Here is a 22,659-nt window from a genome sequence, read left to right on the forward strand (position 1 = left end):
GGGGACTCATATCCACAAGGAAATCACAGTTTCATCCCGAGTCTGGTGTAACCCCGTAGCTCATGGAACAGGGGCCAGAGCGGCCTCTCCCTGCACCTGTGGAGAAGGAGCCAGGGCTGACAGCAGAGGGCATCCAGGGAAAACGCAGGATTTTTGGCTCCCGGGTGAGATGTTCCAGCTGTCCAGAGCAGCAGTCAGGTTCTAAGAACAGCATCCTGCCTCCATAACTACAGATTTGGGAAAGGGAGGGTAAAAGCTGCGAAGGACAACACTGGAAGCTCAGAAGAACATTTATGTTCCCCCTGTCAAAACAATACTAGGAAGGTTTAATTCAGGGTCTTCTATGGATGCCCAAGAAAAAGTAAAAGCTAAGTCCAAATCAGTTACAATATCCAGCCACAGGACAAAAACAACACTCCCTATTCTTCACAGGGAGTGTGCTTGGCTGATGCTCCTGGAGAGTGATACACTCCATAGTTTCAGCATGAACCTAGTAGGGAACAAACAAGTGTCAACCGGACCTCAAATTCCTCCTCAAAATGCCACCTTTATGTCACTAAAAGTTCCATATTTAGTGCCCTCACAGCTTGGTGCAGCAATGGTCAGGGCACTGCTCACATCTCCTCCTGCACCAGGAGTAACAATCACCTCTGCTCCCACAGAGCAGGTTTATTTTGCCAGCAATTTAAAGAAAGGACATTGCTGAGGCCTTGCTATGCACCACAGGAAATGCAGGGGCTAATTTAAGATGTGCCCGATTTAGAACGAGGTGCCAAGCTCCAAGGCTGTGCTGAGAAGTGACACTTCTGTTCAAGGATCCTGAAAAAGGATGGACAGAAGCACCCATGGTGCTGTATGACAGACACGGCTCCCACTGTGTCCAAGGCTCTCAGATACTGGACACAGGCAGGCAGAGGCTGCTTACAGCACCTAAAAGCCAACAGAAAAAGGGCTTTTCATCTCTCACTTGTGTGCTGATCCAACACCCAGATGCCCACAGAGTAGAGAAGAATGCTTCAATCCCTTTTCTAACAGGCTGGGTAAGAGCAGCTAAAATACAGAGCTACATTTACAGAGCTTCACTTCTAAGGGTGTGCCTTCCTCAAGCTGGAAAGACGATCCATTCCACGCTGCACCACAAAACCTGGCTGCTTACAAATGTTTCCACACAACAGAGTAAAAGCAACAGACCCCAACCAGACAGAGAAGGCAAGTGCTCTCTCTGCTCCCTGCCAAAGTCAGGGACCTGAGCTCCACACGAGCTATCCCCAGCACAAGAACAGCCCAAAGCACACATCAGCACAGGCAAGTTGTGCTTTCTGCACTGACTAAAATAGTGGTAAGATGATACAACACTGATTTTAAAACTGGGATGTGGGCTCTGAGAGGGGGTGAGGACGAGGACGATGTGCTTACAAGCAGATTTACAAACACAACCTTCACATAACATTCTGGCATCGCTGTTTCGGGATGGCATTAGGTACGTGTCAAAGAGGAGGCCAGGCTCGAGCTGTTCCCAAAATCCAAGAGCTTTTGCTCAGGGGATGGTCTCTGTCAGGACAGGGGAGCAGCACGCCCTGCCAGCATGTCCCAGCTGTGCCAGAGGCACAGGGAGTTCCACTGCCAAGGGTGTCAGCAGCATCAGCAGGATCAAATTCACTTGGATATCAAAGCCATTCCAGCTGATTATTCTAAAGGTGCATCGCTTCCCAGAATCAACAGAAGCAGAGACTATCAGAGCACATATTACTGTGAAACAACAGTATGTGACCTAATTCTCTAATTAGGAATGGGCTCAATTGCCCACAGAGGACAAGGGAAGGTTCTGAAATTATTCACTCAGATTTCTTTTACCAACAAAAAGATGCTGGTATTTAGTTGCTACAGAAGAGTGAGTTCTGAGACAAAAAGTCTATAGGCATAGCCAAAATCCCTGTTCTTTGCATTTCATGCTTATACCAAAGACCCCACTTAAGTCATTCCTTATTCCTACCACGTCTGCTTCAAACCCACTTCAATCAGGAGACAATATTAACTATAATACTTCACTTAAAACAGCCACCCCGTTACACTCTGCATAGTAAACACCAACCCCACGAAGCAGTTCCCCAGCTCCCAGGTGAGGCAGGTTCTCCAGAAACACAAGCTCTCTTCAGGGAAGCTCTGAAGTTCCCAGCCCTCCTCGAAGGCAAACCACACCAGCCCAACTAGACACCTGAGGAGATGAACGATACCAAAGCCTTCTCCCTCCTGAAGCGCAGCTCCCATTTCACAGGCAGCTCCACTTCTGAGTCACCACCTCCCCGTAAATCTCCATGGAGCAGGTGTGCACTTGCATCAGCTCCTGGGGAGCTGGTGGTGGCTCCAAGGACCGAGTGTGGTCAGAGCCACACTGTTCTGCACGCTCCGAATTTGGCCAGTGCAGAGCACCAAGGAGCTCCCGATTCCCTTGGGTTCCTGATACAGGCAAAACTCGGCACCACCTGCTCCTGCCCTGGGCTGCAGTGATGATGCAGGGTCTGAGCCCTCGGGGATGTTATTGTGCACGGAGGAGGGGGAAGGATGACAGATTGAAACCCACAGCAGGACCCGCACCCCGCCAGGCCGTGCTACACTGTAACTGCAGGAAATGCACAGCGACGCTCCTTGGCTCTTAATTACGGTCTTGTGATACCGTAGTTAATGGTCTGCTATGGGCTCCATTAGGAATCTCGACGCTGGCAGGAGGTGCATCAGCCAACCCAGCCGCTCCCGGTACAGCCACCGAGCCAGAGCGACTCCGGGCTGGGAATCAGGCTCCAGTTCTTTTGTTACAGACCCTGCTTCCTCTGGGGACGGCTCAGTCCTTGCGGCAGCCGGAGAGAGGGAGGGCAGCCCTGCCCTGCGAGCGGGACGGCTTGGGAAGGGTCCGGCTGCGCATCCAGGGATTACATCAGACACCAGCCCCTCTGCCCACATTCTCCTCCAGATTTGGGGCATTTCAAGGAGCTGAGGAGGCCTCTGAGCTGCCTGCCACGCGCTGCGCTCTCAGTTAATGGAAAAAAAAAAAACAAAAAAACAACCAAAAAAAAACCCAACAAAGGAAAAAGCAAAACAACCCCTCCCTGCCCGCCAGCTCGGCGCTGGGGTTCGGCCCTCGGGAGTCCCCGCGGGATGCGGATGACAGCAATAGCGGGGGGAGGCTACAGCGATAGGAGTGTGACAGCGATGGGGGTCCCGCGGCCCGGTTCCCTCCAGCCCCCCTTACCGTTGCTGTAGGCGTAGGGGGATTCGGAGGCGCCGTCCTGCAGGCTCTCCAAGATCTCCCCCTTCCCCACGTCGCTGTCGCCCACCAGCAGGAACTTGAGCAGGTAATCGTAGCTCTTCACCGGGCTGCCCTGGGTGCCCATCCTGCCTCTCATCGGCGAGGCGGCTCGGCCCGCATCCTCCGCCCGCCAGCCTCGGGCTGCGGCCTCTGCCCCGCCGCCGCTCACCGCCGGCCGCGCATCTTCCGCCGGGGCCGCGCTGGGACCTGCGGCGGAGGACGAGAAGGAGGAGGAGGAGGAGGAGAAGGCGGAGGAAGGGCCCGGCCCGATCCGGCCCCGCAGCGCCCCCGCCGCTGACACGGCCCCGCTCCGCCCTCCCACTCGCACAAAGCGCCGCCGCCCCACCGGGCCCCGAGCCCGTTCCGCCCCGCAGGGCCGCAGCACCGCGCCGGGTCAGACCCAGCTCCGGTCCCGTCACCCACCTCAGCCGGGCCGGGCCGGGCCGCCCCCGCCTCACGGACCCGCCGCGTCTGCCCCAGCCCAGGCGGTGCCTCGGCCCCACTCTCGCCACTCCCATAGGCTGAGTCGTGCGTCAATCTGAGACGATTCCACCTCCTCCGCATAGCCGCCACTTCTATAGGCTTAGCTACATGCCAATCAAAAGCGCCCCGCCCCGACGCGCCCCTCAGAGCTCAGAGGGCAGGGCCAGCGGACTGGTGGACGGCTGCGGACTACAGCTCCCGGCGTGCCTTGCGGGAAGCAGGGCATGGTGGGATAGCGAGTCGGGTGAGGGGGCACCCGTCGCGGGGAGAGGCACCCGGGATTGGAGAGCCGGGACTGGGGAACACCCGTGTGTGCGGAGCACCCAGGTGTCATCCAGGAAGGGGGGCATCCAGATGGCAGCTGAGCATCCACATGGGAGGGGCACGTAGATGGGGGGCATCCAGATGTGTGGGGCATCCAAGAAGATGCGGCACCCAGGATTTGGAGGCATCCAGGTGTGAGAGGTGTCCAGGTGGGTGGGTACGCGGGAGGGAGGGCATAGAGGTGTCCTCCTCCAGATATGGGGTCGGCATCCAGAAAGAGAGGCACCCACAATTTGGGGGCATCCAGGTGGGTGAGTGTCCATTTTATGGCAGCCAGTGGGTTCTTGGGGTGGAAGGTGTGTGCACCCCATTGTCGGTGGGGCAGGGGGCAGCCACGGTGACATCCAGCATGTCCTCAGGGAATGGGGATGGCAGTGGGACTGTGGGTACTAGGATGAGCCTGTACCCAGGACTCCTGGATGTTCTCCACTGGAATCCCTTGGCACAGGCCTAACATCCCTGAGGAAGCACTCCCAAACCCAGTCCCAGGGGATTGCCAGTGGGAAGGTGTGGAGGATCCTCTCCCTGCCGTCATTGCTGACAAATCCCTGTGCTGAACAAAGCATACTGCTAGTCTTTCCAGAGCTGGGCATTTCACCATTGACGTTCCCAGCCCGGCTGCTTCCAATGAATCCCATTTCAATGACCCACGTTCCCCAGCCCAGCGAGCACCACAGATGCCCCTCAGCCTGCAAGGATCCTGCAGCTCCTTGGGGAGTTCCTGGTGGCTGCTCGTGCCAGAGAGCCCTGGGAATGACTGAGGAGCATGGCAGGGTCACTCATGGATGGAGAGGGAGAGGGATGGATTGAGGGCTGATGTTTTTATAGAATCATGGAATGGTTTGTGTTGGAGGGGACCTCACAGACAACCCAGTCCCGCTCCACTGCCATGGGCAGGGACACCTTCCACTGTCCCAGGCTGCTCCATGCCTCATCCCAACCTGGGCACTTCCAGGGATCCAGGGGCAGCCACAGCTGCTCTGGGCACCCTGTGCCAGGCCCTGCCCACCCTCCCAGGGAACAATTCCTGCCCAATATCCCATCTAACTCTGCCCTCTGGCAGTGGAAGCCATTCCCTGTGTCCTCTCCCTCCATCCCTTGTCCCCAGTCCCTCTGCAGCTCTTCTGGAGCCCCTTTAGGCCCTGGCAGGGGCTCTGAGCTCCCCCTGGAACCTTTTCTTCTCCAGATGAGCGTCCTCAGCTCTCCCAGCCTGGCCTCAGAGGAGAGGAGCTCCTGCCCTTGGAGCATCACTGTGGCCTCTCTGGACTTGCTCCAGAGTTGCCTCCACACTCACAGGGAGGGGGTGCTGCCGCCTCTTCGGTGGACTCAGCCTGGCTTCCTTCCCTCTCCCGCAGCCTGAGGGCTTGGAGCTCCTGTGCTGCCCTGGAGCCACAAGCTATGAATCCTTTTGGGGGGGGAACCTGTTCTGGTGAGGGGTTTGTGTCCTGTGGGCCAAAGGGATCCTCACCCTCAGCCACTCAGTCTGGCTTCTCCACTGGCAGGGGGCAAACACAGCCCCCTCTGTGCCCTCTCCCAGCTCTCTTTTTGGCTGCTGCCAAAGCACAGTGAGAGCACTGACAGAGGGAAACGAAATAGCAGCTAAAGCAAACCCAAAGAGCAGATGTCCTCCTGCAGCCACTGCCATTCCCGGCCACTGCATTCCTGGGAAAAGGGGCTGGGAGAGTACGGCCTGTGGAGAAACATCCCTCCAGGACACAGCCTGGTGAGTGGAGCAGGCGAAGGGGAGAGGGGGGGACCTGTGGATATTTGTTTTCCCCAGGAGGAGAGAAAAGCCTCATTTCTGTCCAACAGTCCATTGGATGCAAAGCAGTGGAAGTGGACAGGAGGAGGCTGGGCAGGAATCTCCTCTATTCTATTTTTTTTTCTCAGCCTCTGGGTCTCAGTCCTGCCGCTCCACAGGGCCAGCCAAAGCTCTGTTTGTGGCTCGCTCTTTCAAGGGATTTCTCTTGGCTTTGGTGGGATGGTGGAAACCAAACAGCCCAGACAGGTGGGAATTGTGGCAAGAGGTGGAAGACAGAGGAAGAAGGGCAATCCTGGCACAGGGGTGACCTTGGCAGGGGCTTGCTGCAATGCAGGGACTTTGTCACAGCCATCCGTGCATTCAGCTGGGAGAGGGGAAAAAGAGAAAGGAATGGAATTCAAGGGAGTGACTGCTCTGGTGTGAGGAGGGAAGGAGTGGCCAGGACTCATCATTTCTCAGACCCAGCTTGGGCTCCTGCTCGGATTTTGCTGTGCTGCAGAGGATTGTCCCCTGTCCTGCCCCCTCACAGTGAACACACCACATGGGCAGGCTCACGGGAAACCGAGGCACCCCTCTCTGAATCACAGGAACACCCAGAGCTGGAGGAGCATCACCTCAACCATCTCCCAGGCCTGAGGTGGCATCCATTGGATCCTCCTTGCACAAGCTTTGTGGTTTGGCCTTGGCACAACAATTGTAGCTGGACAAGTGCTGAAATGCCCGTGTGTGTGAGAGCAGAGGTTGAGGAATGTCCCATCCAGGCGCTGGGATGGTGATGAACAGCCTGCCTGGATCAGCTGAGCCTCCAGCAGCCACCCTACCCCATCCCTGTGCTGCTGACAGCCACACTGTGCTCAGCAGCAAGTCAAACTAGAGGGAAGGGCTGGATTTTCCTCCCAATATCTTTATTCTGGAGTAATCAAAATCCATTTAAGTTCTGATTAAAAGGTTGAATTAACCAATAAAACCTATCAGCAGAACAAAGCTCTCCATCCCTAAACTCACCCACAAGCACTGGTATGTGCAGATCCCTCATCTCCGCTGCAACTGGTCTTGCTGGCATTGTCAATGTCCTGCTGGCTGCCATCGCTCTGCCCACCACTCCTGCCTGCAGAACTGGAGCTGCCACGAGCCTGAAGCCAGCGTGGTTCCTGAGCCAGGGCTTGTTCCTGGACTGGTGCACGGGACTGGTCTGTGTTTCACATCATTAGGCTGCATTTCACATCAGGGCTGCAGCGGGAAGGAAGTCACCTTCAGCTGGGGTTAGTGGTGACATTTAAAACAAACACTGCGTCGCTGCTGCGGGAGCACTTTGCCCCTGCTGAACGCCCAGTGGTTCACGTGAGGGAAAGAGAAATGCACAGTGGCCTTTAACTTCCTTGCCAAACCTCGCTCACAAACGCTCACACACTTTTAATGAAAGTCTCAATGAGTCAGTGCTCTTTTATAATACTTTACTTAAAACCAGAAAACCCTGTGAGGAGGATTGATTATGAGAACTGTGGAGTTCTCATGAACTTCCCCAGTGCCACATGTTAAATAACACAGTGGATGGGAGAGGAGCTGCAGCCTATCCCTGTCCTGAGCTGGGCTTGAGTTCTGCAGCTTCCCCCAAACATCTCCACTGCTCCCAGCCCCAGCACCTGCCTGGGAATGCAGGGTGATGCTGTGTCCCCTGCAGGACTCAGTGCAGCAACACTGCAATTTAGCTTGCTGAGATGGTAAATAGGGAGTCAGAGCACGCCCGGTTTGAGGCCCAGGTGTGGATAAGGACTGGAACCAAAGGTGACAGACTCCTGCAGCAACTCCTGATTCAAAATGGTGAGCCAGAGGCAAAGGTGGTGGGCACTGTGTTCTCACCCAGGAAAGCAGATCAGCTGCCCACGTGGGGCTTGGATTGCTCTGAATGTGTTTATCCTGCACCCAAAACTCCCGATCCAGCTGGGAAGCCCTGTGGCCTCCCGTCATGTGGAAGATCAGCTGAGATCCACATCCATCCCCTGTGTGAGCCTGCAGAGCCCCAGGGCTCCACACTTAGGCTGTTCCCTGACCCTGCAGACATGGACACTGCCAGGTTTGGGGTTGTGCTGCCCAAGCCCCCAGAGCTCCCACTGTGAGTTCAGCACAGGCACGAGTGTGGCTGGAGAGAAAGTGTTTTCTGCTACCAAGTCCAGAAAAGGACCAAGGAGCAGGTCAGGGATCTGAATCAATGCACAGACACCCCCCTAACCAGGGCTTTAGCCCCCAAAAGGCAAAGGGGCTGCTGAGCAGTCCCAGAAGAGGGGGAACAGGAGCAGATGACACAGGTCTGCTTATGTTCACATTCACTGAGGCAATCTGAGTTACGGTGTCACTGAGCTCTGCACAACACGAGGACAAGGGACACGAACTGAAACACATCAAACCCTGCCTGAGAGCAGGGAACACCTTCTCACTTGGTTAGCGCCCTAACCAAGCACTGGCACAGGCTGTCCAGGGAGGTGCTGGAGTTGCCATCCTTGGAGATATCCCAAAGCCACCTGGACAAGGTCCTAGGCAGCCAGCCTTGAGGGGCTCTGCGTGAGCAAGGGCTGGAGCAGATATCACAACCTCCAGCAGTTTCCTGTGATGGTGTAACCAGCAGGTCTAAGCATAAAGGGTAAATCACTGAGGGCTAGAGTTAAGCAAGAAGATGGTGCTGTAGCAGCAGGAAGAGACAGCACAGGGCAGGAGGAAAGCAGCTCATTCTCTGCAGGGTGAAATGCAGATTTTCCTGCCTTACACTACTGAAAGTCAACATATGGGTTGTATATCTGTGTAAGAATCTTTCTGTGGACCTGAACAGAGCACAGTCCAGCTGCAGCATCAGGGAAAACTCCCAAACCCATAACCAGAGCCTGCAGTGCAGTGTAATTACTGAGGTTTCCTTTCAGCATTGTCACATGCTATCCTGGTTAGGGGAAGAAAGTATTTCTCCAAGACAGAATTTCTCTCTAGGATACAGTTTTTCACACAGTGAATCACATTTTCCTTCACAAACCCCCTGCCTAAGTAAAGAGGGGGTTTGTGGCAGCACTGGGAACCAAAAGGTGGGAGAAATAATAATAAGGAAATGCAGTATTAAAAAAAGTCTGTAAGATTAGAGTCTTTGACTGATGACTGGCAAAGCCTGCTTGCTGCCTGCTATAAGGGGTGCGTGGTAGGAATGGCAGATCTGGAATTTTTAACTATTTCTCATCCAAGGGTTGCTGTGGATAATATGGATCTGAGGATAAATCAGAGCCAGAGCCTTACCAGCAGCCTTTTCCCTGAGGAAATGCCACTGCTGGGCCACTCTGCTGCTGTGGAAGACCAGGCTGATCCTAACTTCTAATTAGAGAGATGACATAAGGTCAAGTGTTCTTGAGCAGGATGTCTGCTACGTTGTTGTAATGTCTGCACAGAGTCGGAAAAGGGTGGGGGAAGACTCAGGGCAGAGAATGGAAAGGAAGAGGAGAGACGTGGCAAACATCCAGCAGAAGCAACTGAGATGCACAGATACCATCACAGGCAAGGAGAACACCCAGGGTGAGGAGCAGAGAGGCAGCTCAGGCACCAGCTCTGGGTGACACAGGAGAACTGCACCCACAAGGAGCTGCCACTGCCCAGCCAGGCTGCTCAAGGTTCTCTGTTGCAGAAGACTCAAGATCTCAGGTTTGAGGAAGAGCCTTTCCTCAGTTTAGTATTTCCCCACCCCAGAGTCAGTATCAGCCTTTAGTAAACAAACCCAACACTGGAACATCTGATACATCTGGCAGGTTACCAATAGGAAGGTCACAGTTGCTGGTTTTCATGGCTCTGTGCCGTCTCTGGGGCTTTCATGGCATTTGATCCCAAAGGACCATGATCAGGACCATCATGAACTGTCTGGTCTCAGAGAAAGATTTTAAAAGCCAGGATATTGAAACATTACCTTCACAAGACCGAAAATAACAAAGTTTCTCACAGCAGTGAACTGTGCAGGCGTGGGAGGAACCAGGGGATATCATTTAGGAGCTCCAGGGGAAAGATGAGAGGGAGGTAAGGTGTAAACCTGCTCTGCTCAGTGCCAGGTGAGGATGGCTTACGACTCTAACTTCAGCTGAAGTGAAAATGTTATTTAGACCATGTATCCACTTAATGCATCACAGCCTGCATTTATTCCCACCTCGAATGTGAAGAATTACTCAGGCAGTGATAATTCCAAGACAAGAAGATGCTGCACAGGAGTTTTAAGCACGGATCACCAAAGAACAAGCTCTCTCCAGTTTCTGCAGGCAGGGATGTCCCAGCCAGAGCCCGCAGTGGCAGATGGTGGTGGGGCGTTGCCACACTGGCTTTCCCCAGTGATGTGCCCTGGCTCAAGGTGACAGGGCATCATGTAGTGCCCATGTAGTCCTGCCTCCCTTGCATGTCCCTAAGAAACCTCGAAGGCCTTGGAGCTTTGTCTGCTGAGGAATGCCTGGACCATGCACCTGCCTGCAGAGCTTCCTTTTCTCCTGCTCAGGCTATGCCTGCAGAGGCAGTGACTGCACCATGAGGGGCTTTCAGCAGCTCCAGACAACCCAAATCTGGCCAGGGATGTCTTAAAGTACGGGGGGCATAACCCTTCTCTTCTGTGACAGCTGCCAGCACATGGATGAGACACAGGGCTGGGACAGGAAACTCTGACCCTGTCCCTGGGAGTGCTGACTGAAGGATTCTAAAGCCCCAGGGCACCTTGCCCTGCCAACACCCACTGGAATCCAGAGGCAGCCATCCAGAGAAGGGCTGGCACTGCAGCCACAGCACCTTCTCCTCTTCCTCCTCCATCCTTCGTTCCTTGGCCAGCCAGGGAAAAAGGGGCAGGATCCAGCACAGCCCTCACCTGCCAGTGCAAAAAGCAGGGTACAGTGACACTGGCCTCTTGCTTGAGCTGGGGCAGAGGAACAAGCAGAGCTGGAGGAAGTGTATTTTGGGTAAGGACTGTATTTAAATTTGACACAACCACAGCATGCCCAGTGGGCCATCACCCTCCAGTGCACAGGCACCCTTTCCAAGAGAGAGAATAGGAGACACATCAAAATGAGACCAGGACATGGAAAGCCAAGCACTGATGCACTTTGGAAATGTATCCAAAGCAAAAAACTCTCCTAAGAGAAATCACAGAATCATGATACAACAGTCTGTGCTTCTGGGCCTCTAGCCCTGCTCTTTCAACACCTTCTCTGGTGCTGCATTGAGGGTGAGTGCAAGCCCTCCTCAATAAGAAATTAATAAATATCATACAAACTCAGACACCCAGCTGTTCAGTTTTCAGTGTAGGACTCCACAAGCTGATTCTCCACATGGTTTTGATCAGCTGGCTTGAAGGCTGAAGCATAAATGGTCCAAAACACGCTCTGGCTGAAGGCACCACAGCACTGTGGCTCTGAACCACCTGAGGGGCTGCTTTGCTATGGCCCTGCGAGCTGACGTGGAAGGAGAAATTCATCACCAAACCATTTGGGAGCTGCTTCCTCCACGACACTGAGTGCTGGTTTCATGAGGCACTGACAGGTTTAACCTTTTGCTTCCAAAATAATCATTAGCATAATATACAAACACAGTGAAGGGGAAGAGAAAGTTGAAAAATAATGTTTAAAAATACTTGCCTTTAAAAATTCAGCCCTTCTTATGTTAACAAAATCTATTTAAAGGGATGGAGCAGTTGCTGTCTCTGAGCAGCCTTTGGTCCCAAAGCATTAGGAGTTGGCATGTTTTTCAGTCAAATTCCTAAGTTCTTCCACTGTCTTTAGTTCTGCTTGTCTCCTTTGTGTTTCCAAGGGTAGATGAGCTCTCCAAGGAACAGCTTCTTGCAGAGAGATGCCCAGGAGTCCCTGGGATAGCAGCTGTAGGTGGGCAATCTGTACGTCTGGACCACACCTCCATAGGAGAGGGGGTTGATCTGTATGGAGAAAGAGGCACAGCAGCAAGGGAAGCGTGAGTCCTGCTCCTCACACAGCATCAGAATCCCTCCCTGGATTGCTAAGGCTGTTTATCCTCCTCCAACATCACCCAACACTGACAAATTGAGCTTAGCAAAGGGTCTTACTAGAATCATTCCCAAGCAGAGGGGCAGACAAGCAGCACCGTGAGAGCTGGGGGAACGAGAGGAGCGTGTGTTACACACAAGAGTGGAGGGGACAGTGGCTGGAGAGACAGCAGACAGCAATACAATCACAGAGTCATGGAATTTTTTCATTTGGAAAAGACCTTTAAGATCATTGAGTCCAACCCTTAACCCAGCACTGCCAAAGCCACCACTGACCCTTGTCCCCAAATGCCACATCCACACTGTTTTGAGCATCTCCAGGGATGGTGACTCCACCACTGCCCCAGGGAGCTCTACCAGCATCTCACCACCCTTCCAGTGAAGAAATGTTTCCTAATATCTAATTTAAACCTACATCTAGTACCGCACTGGGGATGTACTGGGACTCCAGGAATTCCTCTGGAATAGACCAGTTCAGCTGTACCAGTTATGGGTCCTCAGCCCACAGCTGTGTGTTAAGTTAAACCTGGTATCACCCAAAACTACCCAGCGGAACCAAGTCCCAGCACGACAGGATCACACCACAGAGCTCCTCATTACATTTTCAATTAAGACTCCTTGGCTGAGTTAATCTTTTTTAATTTGACTTCAGTCACCACCCCAAGTCTGTGCCTACAAAAGTTCAGCCCATGGTCCCCAGTTGCTGCATCGACCTTTTGAAGACAAGGATGTGAACAGACACATTAACTGTACAAGGGGTGACAGAAGCATGTCAGACCTTGGAAATGCTCATCCCAGTGAAGAATTCAGGGCAGGGAGGCAGGTAAAGTCCACAGGATGGATCCAGTGTGGCCAAGAGCTGATGCATGTAAAGGATGCACAGCACAGTCTCCAAAGGACAAAAGGATGGCACAGAAATGGTGGGGCTCAGAGCACAGACCATGAGAGATGCCCAGGGCATCTGCCCAGGGGTGAGGACTTACAGAGGCAGGAAAAGCTTGGCCAGTGGAGAGAAACGGAAGGACATCCTTCTCTAGTAAAAGGGTTCAGCTCTGCTGGAGCCAACCAAGCAGCTCTGGGAAAGGAGACTGTAATTCACAGCACAGAATCCAGCCACAAAAGGAAAGAGAGACAGCAAAACCCATGCACAGAGTCACTGCTTAGTCAGAGCTGAATATTTTTTTTTGTCCACTAAAAAGCATCTGGGTTTCTGGGAGTTTGCCTGTGCTACCAGCTTGCTTCAGCTGCCTGGAGCTCATGAAGTGGTGAGGGATGAACCCCCAGTGCCTACAGAGATGGAGCTCTTGGAAAGCAGGGTGGAGCTAAGAGTTCATTAGAATTAATCCTGGAGATCTTTGTCAAGTTCGTTTCAAAGAACAAGATTGCTCAAGCAGAAGGGGGAAATGCCTGTACACAGAAGCATACATAGGAAGTTTAGGAAAAAGGCCAGGGCAGCTGCTTGAAGGGAAAATTACAAAAAAAGAATAAACAGGGGGGGAAAAAGGGCCAAAGAAACCAGTACTAACAACCATAAAACCTGAGCAACTATTTCTACCCATTTCCTCCGCTGTAGGCAAAGCAGAGTGTCTTAAGTGCAAACATGCTGGGGGAGGAGGACAGGAACTGCTGGTCTACAAGGCAGAGACAAGCATGTGCTCCTTTGACTGTTATCTGTGGGGTCTGGAAGGTCTGCACACATTTCTTGTTGAGAAGCATCCCTGAGCAGAGTGGAGATACCCAGGGGTAACACTGGCCACTGCAACAACCAGGGCTTTTTACACCCAGAGAATTCCCATCTCTGCCTCTCCTGTTACAAATGGAAGCAAACAGGCAAAACTCATTATTAGTGAAGAGGCAGTATTTGTTCCCCTTATGAACGTTCTGTAGGTCAAAGCTATAATAAACCCAGTTAGAATATGCATCCTAATGGAGATGTTCCCTTTTCCCTTCCTCTGTGGTTTATCTCTTTCCAAAGCAATTGCTGGACAAGATGAGACTTTCAGCAGAAGGTCCATGAATGGATCAAACTCATCGGGTCTTAGAATCCCAGAATCTGACTGTTTGGGTTGGAAGGAACCTTAAAGGCCATCTTGTTCCCCCCCTGCCATGGCAGGGACACCTTCCACTGTCCCAGGTTACTCCAAGCCCGGTCCAGCCTGGCCTTGGACACTTCCAGGGATCCAGGGACAGCCACAGCTGCTCTGGGCACCCTGTGCCAGGGCCTCACCACCTTCAAAGGGAAGAGTTTTTCCCTAATATCTACTCCAGACCTGCCCTCCTTCAGCCTTAAAGCCAGTTTTCTCCCTGGGCTATCGGTTCAGTTGAACCACACTGCCAGAAATATTTCTTCTTGTGCACCAAAAGAAATTACTTTAAACACTAATGAAAACACTAACCTACGTAAGAGTTCCTGAAGAATATTAAAGAGCATTTGGAACGGAAATATCATCCCCCATCCTCTGTCCCCCTCCAGGGTCTGGACTTTGCATTCCAGACACACTACCTTAAAAATCAAAAATAATCCCTTGGCTGAACCAGGAGCTGGTTTGGAATACTCAAAGCCAGCATTATTGATTTCTAATCCATTACCAGTCCTCCACAGGACAGCTCAGACTATCACCTACAGCTGCAATTATTTTGGGCACAGGTCCATACATCCAGCCTGACTTCCACCAGGCACTGCTCCAAGAGGGCTTCCACACAGAGAGGGGCAAAACCACTGCAGATTCTCAAGAAAGGCACATCACCATGTACAATAAATAAGAATTTCACTTGAAAGTAAGTTTTTTAGATTACCCTCTCCAAAGGCCTACCAGAAAGTGGGATATTCAGCAGGATTTCTGACACAAGCCCATTTTTCATTCCCACCAGCACAAAGAGAGCAAAAAAGTGCCTTTTCTGACCATCTGCTCATTATTATTGGAACAGAGGGCCAGGACAGACGTCTACTGCAGCACTTCCACCTCTTGAGGTGATGACTTGTGCTATATTCCAGATAGAAAATGGATCTTCCTGCAGTGGTCCAAGGAAAATTCATCACAGTCATATGACTCACTGTCTCTGCTCTTTAAGTCGTGGTCTTTTCCCTCTGGAGCCTCCATCCACCTCATCTCTCGCACACACCGATGCCAAAGCCTCTGCTCAGCAGCTCCTGTGCCTCATCTCTGGTGTCAGGTTTCCTTTTCCTGGAATCTCCTGGCCATGGAGGATGGCAGATTTTGGTTCTTACACCCCTATGCTACTGAAAGGCAGGAGCTGGGAAGACAGCTTGCTTAGAGAACACTAGTTTTGCCCTAGAAGACAACTGTAGAAGGGATTCCCTCTGGAATTGCTACTGGCTGTTTTGCTGGTTCCCTGCTAGTCTGACCTTTGCTGAAAGAGGGTGGGACTGGTGATGGAAAAAGCAAAAGGACTGGGAAGCTGCAGTTAAATCCTTCCCACACACTCTCCTAGTGTCCAAGTGCTTATATAAGTGCTATACTCTACTGGCAGTCACTCCCCTTTAGGATGCAGAGAGCAAAAAAAAAAAACCCTGGGTCATGGCTGTGTTCCTGCTGGGTCAGGAGATGGAAATTTCACTCTTGAAAGTGAAAGGAGAACTTCTCTGCTGACAACACCTCATTTCTTTTCAGAAGATAATTTCCTTTAGTATCTTTGATGCCAGAGCGTGGGAATGGGGGGTTACAAAAGCACAGGTAAGATTTGCCTGTACCCCTCACCAGGGCAATTCAAGAGAAAACCAGGAGGCCCTTCCCTCTCTCATCTTGCCCAGGCTCTCGTCCTGCTGGCCTCATGGAGCAGCCAAGGCTTTCCAGCACCTCTGGAGTGGAAGGGCTTTTCCTGCTGCCTCGTTCTGGATGGTTTAACTGCCTTCTTTTGCTTCTCCCAGTGTTCAGCAATTATCACATGAAACTGCACAGAGCCAGGAGGTGATAATGGCATGAGGTCTTAATCCCAGAAGTAACACAACTCCGTGCTTCTCCTACCTCCCCTTCTTCTGCATTTCACTTCACACCATCCAGGGCACTGCGTTTTCTCCAAACACAGGACGCAAGCAGGGCATCAAAAGGCACAGAAAGCAGCAGCCAGCCATAGCAACACGAGATTATTTCCCTTGTTTCAGCTTTTTACAGCTGATAATTTTGAAGTGGAGCCTTTCAGTGGGAGCAGCACAGATGGACTGGGGTCACTCTGGAGGAAGGAATTGTCACGGAAGGCAAAGGAGCCTTACCTGCATAAGGAGCCGCAGAGGTTTTCCATCCTGCTGCTCAAGGACTCTGAACTTCACTCCAGCTGCAAAGACACAAAACAAGGAAAGCAAACCCATGATGGGACTGTTGGGGTGTCTGTGCAGAGCCAGGAGCTGGACTCGATGATCCCTGTGGACCTTTCCCACTCAGGATATTCCATGGTTCAATTCCTGGAGCATAGACCATGCATTTACTGCCCAGTGCTGTTGGCTGAGCAATGTTTCTCTAGAAATTGTCTTCAACCTTTCTGGATTTGGGAACATTCCCCATTTTCAACAGGAAGCATGGATTGTCTCTACAATGCTTTAAGCCTAAAGACACAGCTCCATTAACAGTAACCTCTCTCACCTCCAGCTTCAAAACTCAGTCCTAGAGCAAGCACAAAGCCTAGAAATCAGCCAGCCAGACTTGAGGATGACAGAGGGACTGGAAAAACCTTCCACTTTTCCCAAACTTCCATCAGAATGGAAACTCCATGTTAGCAGCAGAGAGCCCGCCTTTAATTTGTGCTCATGCGGACAGAGCACGTGTGCAAATTCTGTCTCTCTTTCAGGCTGAGGGAGGGAAGTGGCTGACCTGGAGGCATTAAAACATTTCAAAGCAACACCTGCCCATTAAACCCAGCATCCACAGGTTTTTAACAGACTAACCCCATCAAACCTGCCACCTCCCTATTTCCTTTTGGATTTGCCTCATTGCCAATACTGGGAAGATAAACAGGAAAGATTTTGGATTCCAAGGGTGACACAGTGCTCACACAGATTTAATACAATGTTTCAAAGGTAACAGCTTGGACCAGAGAGGCATTTTTCTTACAAAGATGGCAAGTTACTTCACAGAAATAAAACCACCAACTCATCTCTGCAAACCTGTTCCAACCAAGCACACCCTGTTACTCTTTCCTGCAGGTAAGAAGATGAGAGAAGACTAAGGCACAGATAAAACACTGGCAGGAGCACAAACAGAAATAGAACTCTACACCATTGTTAAGTATAAGTGCCACTGCTTCAGTATCTCTATGACTCCTGCACACCGAAAACCAAACTCTTTTTCCTCAAGTTTTGAATTAATTAAAATCATAGAGTTTACTCCTGAGATAGAATGCTTTTCTCTAGCACACAGCTCTGGTTTAAACTCTCTCCCCAAATCATTAAGCTTTTTCTGTCCAGGAAAGGAGGGATTTATCTGCATTTTGCTGGATTATATTGATAGAGGGGCTTCCCCAGTGGCTTGAAATAGATGTTTGAGTACCCTGGGCCTCAACAAGCAAATATGCTGGATGACCAAACTGCTCAACGTGATTCACAGAGCTTTGGCTATGAGGAAGTGTCTAAACCATTCCAGGAACTACTTTTCTGGCAGACTTTGTCAGAGGGAGACAGAAACAAGCAGGCACTGAAGGTTCAGATATGTGGTTGAGCACTCTGGATCCCTCCCCAGGAACAGTCCATTATCCCAGCAAATGCTGGTTCTGTAGGTCCTGGCCACATACCTCCCTTCTAAAGCCGCATGCCAACACTTTCTTAATTAGATTATTTGTTTGCTCAAGAGTCTTAAGCTTCTAAGAAAGTACAAGCACAAAAAGGTTATAATTTCATTTTAGAATGACCTGCAGATGACTGCAGTGCTCAGGACTCTGAGCAGTTCCCTTCTCATGGGAAGAGCAGGAAGGCTCAGGCTCCTGCAGATCACCCCAGCACACTCCTGAACTATTCTGTGACTTCCAGCCAACTCCAGAGCTCAGGGGTCTGCTTTTCCTGTACAAAGGCATCAGCAATGGCACAGGAGAGGTCAGGAAATGAACTCATTTGCTTTTTTTCACATGACAGCACACTCAAGTGAGGGCATTGCTTGTTTGTAGTCCAGCAACTGTGGCAGGTCCTCCAGAACTATGACAAAACCTGTCCCAACATTTCCACTGTGAATATTGGGAAATATAGGGAAATACAGGAAAAACAAGCTGGCCTGTTCAAATCAAACAATGCTGGTAACCTGTGTGTGGGCAGTCTGAGAGCCCTGAAACCCCTCTGTTCCTTTCTTCATGCTGTGAATCCACATCCCAACCAAGGTGGCACCCCCTGAGCTGGCACTGGGTACACAGAACTCTAGCACAGAGGACATCAGCTGTGATCCAGATAAAAAAGGCTTTTGGAGTCATAAATGTTTCACTTGGGGCGTGCAGAAAGAAAAAATGCATTTAAGTTTCTGGTGTGTGGATGGATCATCCACCCACCTCTGGTCTGGGCTTCATCAGTGGAGTATTTTGTCAATTCAGACACTGAGTCAAAGAACTTGGAGGCCACATGCCACAACCGAACTGAGTTGAACTCAATCCTCTTCCTACTAGCAAAAACTATCCATTCATATTGGTAGAACCATCTTGATGGTGCCTGTAAAATCAGCTGCCCTAGCACATGCCAGAGGACATCTTCTCCAGGTTCTGAGTCTGACAAGGGAGGCAGCACCTCAGCAGTGAGGACACCGTGTGATGTGTACTCTCTGAAGTCCTTTGCATTGGATTCAAGTGCTCCACCTGCTCCTGTTGCCTTGCCACGGTTTTGTGCTGGGCAGGAACACAGGCTGCAGAAATGCTCAGAGATGCCTCTTCCTCTCACAGGCACCAGGGCACTGCAGTGCCAGTTAAGAAACTCAGCTGAGAAGTCAATCCCCTGCTCAGGTGGGTGCTTGTTTCCTGCAGCAGAGAGCTGGCTGAACAGGAATGAGAAGTAACCTGTGCCCTTACATAACCTAAAGGAATTCGCAGTATTATACCTCTCAGTGGCACCAAGATTTCCTCCTGCCCTACATCCTGCTCGTTACTGGGTCAGTTCTCTTCAGCAGCATCTCCTGTTCCCCAAAGACAAGCCCTGAAGGGTTTAAGACGTTTCTGCCAGGAAATTCTGCTGAAGGCTTCCATGGAAAAGCAACAGAGTTGGTAACACAGGTCAGCTCTACCTTCCCAAAAATGAGCCTGGCAGCACTCCAGCAGACAAAGCTGCTGAGATTGCCTTGAGCTTCCCCTGCCTTTGATGGCTAGCCTTGGTTCACTGATGATCAAGCTCTTTCTTGTATGCTAAATTCCTGCTGCATGCTCTTTAAAAGGATGGGAGATAATAATTTAGATGTGCTTGATTTTAACTAGATCAACCATAGCTGTGGACAGTCAAAGGCATTCCAAAATGAGTCCTCACTCTAGTGCCAGCCATGGTTTATGGTTACCCAAAGTGGAAAAACAATGACTGGTTTCAAAATGGTGACAGATTAGTCTCAAAAAGGGAATGATTACCTGAACTCTGCCCAGAGAATTGAAATTCATCCAAACACCTCAGCTCAGGGCTGAGTCAGTCAAAGTCAGCATAGAACCGAAACAGCTTCACTGATTTGCAACCACTGTAGATGCAACCCTTTGGAACAGTTGATAATCCAAGTATTTCTGTGATTTGGCTTGTTTCAAAGCCCAAACACCCAAAGTTAAGAGCTTGTTTCACTGAATCATGGAATATCCTGGTTTGGAAGGGACAAGGATCATCCAGTCTAGTTCCTGGCCTTGCACAGACACCCCAACAATCCCACCCTGGGCATCCCTGGCAGCACTGTCCAAACACTCCTGGAGCTCTGGCAGCCTCGGGGCCGTGCCCATTCCCTGGGGAGCCTGGGCAGTGCCAGCACCCTCTGGGGAAGAACCTTTTTGAAATATCCAATCTAACCCTATTGTGACACAGCTCCACACCATGTTTGACTCGCAGAAGTTTCCCGTGACCTGTCTAGAACTGGAATAAAAGATGACCTCATTTATATGGAGCTTGTTTGGATGTAATTTTTAGTGGCCAAGGGCTTTCTAAAGGTCCTCCTGATTCTGCTTCAGGTTCAGATTTCTTTCCATTGACATCCTTATCCTGCTCCTTGCAGGAACTGGTTCACAGTAGGGACACCTGCACGACTCGAGCCTCAGGTTCTTTCCCACCCCACTGCACTGCATCCTTCATTCAGGAGTGACCCAGTGCACCGAAACCAAGCTCATCATGCAAAATGCTCCAAGTGCTGCAGGGGCAGAGCTGAAGGACTCACCTGCAAGCCTGTAGGACCTGCAGAGGCGAAGGATGAGGGAATAAAGAGGCAGGGAATCAATCAGGTCCACCAGCAAGTGTATGAGGCCCTGCACAATCACCACCAGCAACCGGAGCTACAAAAACCAGTTTAACAGAACATCTCAGGGAACAGGAGATTAAACACTTGTAAATTCCTGAGCTGAGCTGAGATCTAACACTGCTGTGGGCTAAGCTAAAGCCTCTCAAAGTCGGTGTGATGTCTGGAAGTGCTGAGCGTCCAGACCCTGCATGAGGGTCCTCAGCAGTCTGGGTTTAAGGTGTAACTGGAATGAAGCTCCTACAGCTGGAGATGCTGTGACCAGCAAGGAGACAAGAACTATTCCACTTTCAACAGCCACAGCTGAAAAGGAAGCCCAAATTCTCCCACTTTGAGTCAACTCCATCACTGTGTACCACTGAGCGTAAATTTTCCTCTCTCCAACAGTGAGCTGCAACAGCTCTTTGCAGCCTGAAGAAACCCCACGTAAAGTTTAAGCAAGAGCAGAGCAGGCAGAAATGAGCTTCCTGCTCTGTGTTTTCTGTCCCTGACTAAAGCACCTCCTTTTGTCACACTGCAGTTATTTTCTGCTGCCAAGCTCATCTGAAAAGAGAGGGCTCAAAAAAGATGCTGAAAGCATGTGATGGCCACTGTCTGTGGAAAATTTGGCTCTGGGCACACCACGTAGAGGACTGGTCATATTGGGGGAACAAAAGAAAAATAAAGAAGTTCCAGCCTCTGAGGAAAGCTTGGCTGAAAACATTTACAGTTTTTAATACAGCAAGTTAATTCCCTGGAAAAAAAAAGTTCTGGATCAGACTAGAGAGGCCATCACTGCAGATGTAGATGGAAACATAAAAAAACTTTTGAGAGAAAAGAGAGGGGAACAGTTTGTCCCGCCAGCCAGGATTTGCTGGGAATTCCCTTCGGAAAAACACAAACATGAGCTGTGTGAGAATCCTTCCTAAGACACCCACATTTTTATTTTCTTTATGGATGACCATAAAACGTCTAGGAAACCATATTTTACTACCTCAGAAGAGAGTGGCTGACTTCTTTCAAGGGTTAAAACTTACCAGGGTAAACACCAAATAATACAGCGCAGTTGTAGGCAGGAGGAACAGCAGGATTGTGAACAGCAAAGTGCCAATAAACAACTAGGGAAAAAGGAAATACAATCATGAGCAGAGCAGTGGGAAAATAAAATACATTACATATGAAAAATAGGAGACTCTGAGGCAATGGAAGTTTTCAGGACTCCTTAATATGTTTTTATCTTGCTTATATGAATAATGCTGTTACCTTGCATATTTTCAGTATTTCTCCTCTCATTGGGCCTTCTTCAAAACTCCTTATTATGGGAGTACATTTGGAAAGATAAACAAAAGCTGGATCCTGACAGCAGTTTTCATTTACAGACAACATTAAAGATTTCCCATTTCAGGCCAGCTTCCTTAGGAAACAAGACTTGCATGATCTTGCAATTTTTCCACGCTCTGCCCTAAAAGTTTTAGAGCCGTTGATCAGATTTTACCAGAAAGATGTGAAAAAGAACAAAGAAGTGGTAATTTGAATGGGAACACTGGAAAGAATTGAGAAGTACTTGTGTTCCTCCTTGTTCCAGCAGTGCAGGCACCTGGTGCAAACTTGACAGAATTTGGGTGATAAACATTCCCCAAGGCAGCAACCAGCTGAGCTGTCCAGCCACAGGAATTCTGCCTCTTGCTCAGTGGGAAGGTGGGAGAGAGGAAGAAGCTGGAGTCAGGGAGCAATATTTAGAGGAGGAAGGAGAAAAATCCCCAAGGGAGCAGGTGTCATTAGCTCCACTGCCCACAGAAAAAGTTATTTTTATTCTGGGCCAACCCAGTTGGCACAGGTCTAAATAATTCCAAGGGGGAAAAATTCAGACTTATACCAAACAGGGACCTGACTCTTCTATTTCCAGTCACCACTTCCAGACCAGAGAGGCCAAAGGAGCATAAGGCACTGCAACCTCTGCAAAAAGGGACCACGGCTGCAGGATATCATGAAAGAAAACAACCCAGCAGCCACAGCATGGACGTGGATCAGCATGGCAGCTTTAGGGATGTAACCAGGAATAGCTCACAACCAAATCCATTCTTGCAGCAGTTGTTTCTCCCTTCTCCTGTCATTTCACTGCAGTTGTTTAAACCTCGGGAAGACTTTTAAGGTCTGCTTTGAATGTCTCTTCCTACCCAGCCAGCGACACAAATCCCACTGGTCTCCAGAGCAGCAGGATGAAGCCTGAAGTGCCAAACCAATCCTCCTCAAAGTACACAGGGAGTGAGCCCTGATGCAAATGTGGCACGGAGGCTTTTAATCACCAAAGAAACAGAAAACCAGCTCTCAGCTGTGGTGCAAGAAGCTCAAGGTTATCTGTTGTAATAGACAGAGGCACTGACCCTGCAAGTTTCCAAAT

The 22,659-nt window shown here is 50.6% G+C and overlaps 2 protein-coding genes across 2 annotated transcripts in view; both read right to left on the reverse strand.

The window, feature by feature from the left end:
* Positions 1 to 3,469, reverse strand: part of RAB40C (RAB40C, member RAS oncogene family) — a 36,430-nt gene extending 32,961 nt beyond the window's left edge. The window contains exon 1 of the mRNA XM_040079351.1: positions 3,248 to 3,469. Coding sequence (XP_039935285.1) covers positions 3,248 to 3,401 — 154 coding nt within the window. The 5' untranslated portion in view covers positions 3,402 to 3,469. The remainder of the gene's footprint in view (positions 1 to 3,247) is intronic.
* Positions 3,470 to 7,313: 3,844 nt separating this feature from the next.
* PIGQ (phosphatidylinositol glycan anchor biosynthesis class Q) overlaps positions 7,314 to 22,659 on the reverse strand; it is a 37,626-nt gene continuing 22,280 nt past the window's right edge. Inside the window, exons 8-11 of the mRNA XM_040079332.1 lie at positions 21,296 to 21,376; positions 20,202 to 20,316; positions 16,115 to 16,176; positions 7,314 to 11,796 (exon numbers count right to left, since the gene is read on the reverse strand). Coding sequence (XP_039935266.1) covers positions 11,644 to 11,796; positions 16,115 to 16,176; positions 20,202 to 20,316; positions 21,296 to 21,376 — 411 coding nt within the window. The 3' untranslated portion in view covers positions 7,314 to 11,643. The remainder of the gene's footprint in view (positions 11,797 to 16,114; positions 16,177 to 20,201; positions 20,317 to 21,295; positions 21,377 to 22,659) is intronic.

This window comes from Hirundo rustica, chromosome 15 (assembly GCF_015227805.2).
Source record: "Hirundo rustica isolate bHirRus1 chromosome 15, bHirRus1.pri.v3, whole genome shotgun sequence".
NCBI classification, from domain to species: domain Eukaryota; kingdom Metazoa; phylum Chordata; class Aves; order Passeriformes; family Hirundinidae; genus Hirundo; species Hirundo rustica.